The 408-nt window shown below is 57.4% G+C and overlaps 1 protein-coding gene across 2 annotated transcripts in view; it reads right to left on the bottom strand.

The window, feature by feature from the left end:
* LOC105308642 (zinc finger protein 135-like) overlaps positions 1 to 408 on the bottom strand; it is a 10,264-nt gene that overhangs the window by 2,839 nt on the left and 7,017 nt on the right. The window contains exon 7 of one of the 2 annotated variants that reach the window (XM_023525704.1): positions 347 to 403. In XM_023525704.1, coding sequence (XP_023381472.1) covers positions 347 to 403 — 57 coding nt within the window. Of the gene's footprint in view, positions 1 to 11; positions 404 to 408 lie in introns of those variants that run through there. The other variant, XM_023525705.1, reaches the window with a different exon arrangement.

The raw sequence follows: 408 nt of genomic DNA, 5'->3' as shown, positions 1-408 counted from the left end.
CCCGCACTGACTGCACTCGTAAGGCCTCTCTCCCGAGTGCGTCCGCTTATGGTGGCTGAGTGATGAGTTGTGGCTGAAGGTCCTGCCGCACTGCGCGCACCTGTAGGGTTTCTCGCCAGTGTGGATTTTCTGGTGTTTGGCGAGGGCCAAGCTGTTGCGGAACCTTTTTTCACATTGGTGACATTCGTAAGGTCGCTCTCCTGTGTGCGTTCGAAGGTGTTCGATGAGGGCAGAGCTGTGGCTGAAGGCCTTGCCACACTCCTGACATCCGTAGGGTTTCTCTTTTGTGCGAGTCTTCGGTCGCGCTTTTGAGTCCGGATTCTCCCTCTTTCCGCGTGTTCGCCACGTGTGGGAGCCTCGTCTTTCAGGGGTCATGGGTCGAGTTGGGAGATCGGGGCTCAGACTTGA

This window comes from Pteropus vampyrus, unplaced genomic scaffold (assembly GCF_000151845.1).
Source record: "Pteropus vampyrus isolate Shadow unplaced genomic scaffold, Pvam_2.0 Scaffold602, whole genome shotgun sequence".
In the NCBI taxonomy this organism is placed as follows: domain Eukaryota; kingdom Metazoa; phylum Chordata; class Mammalia; order Chiroptera; family Pteropodidae; genus Pteropus; species Pteropus vampyrus.
Note: the sequence above shows the minus strand (reverse complement) of the source record. Positions and strands in the feature narration are given on the sequence as shown.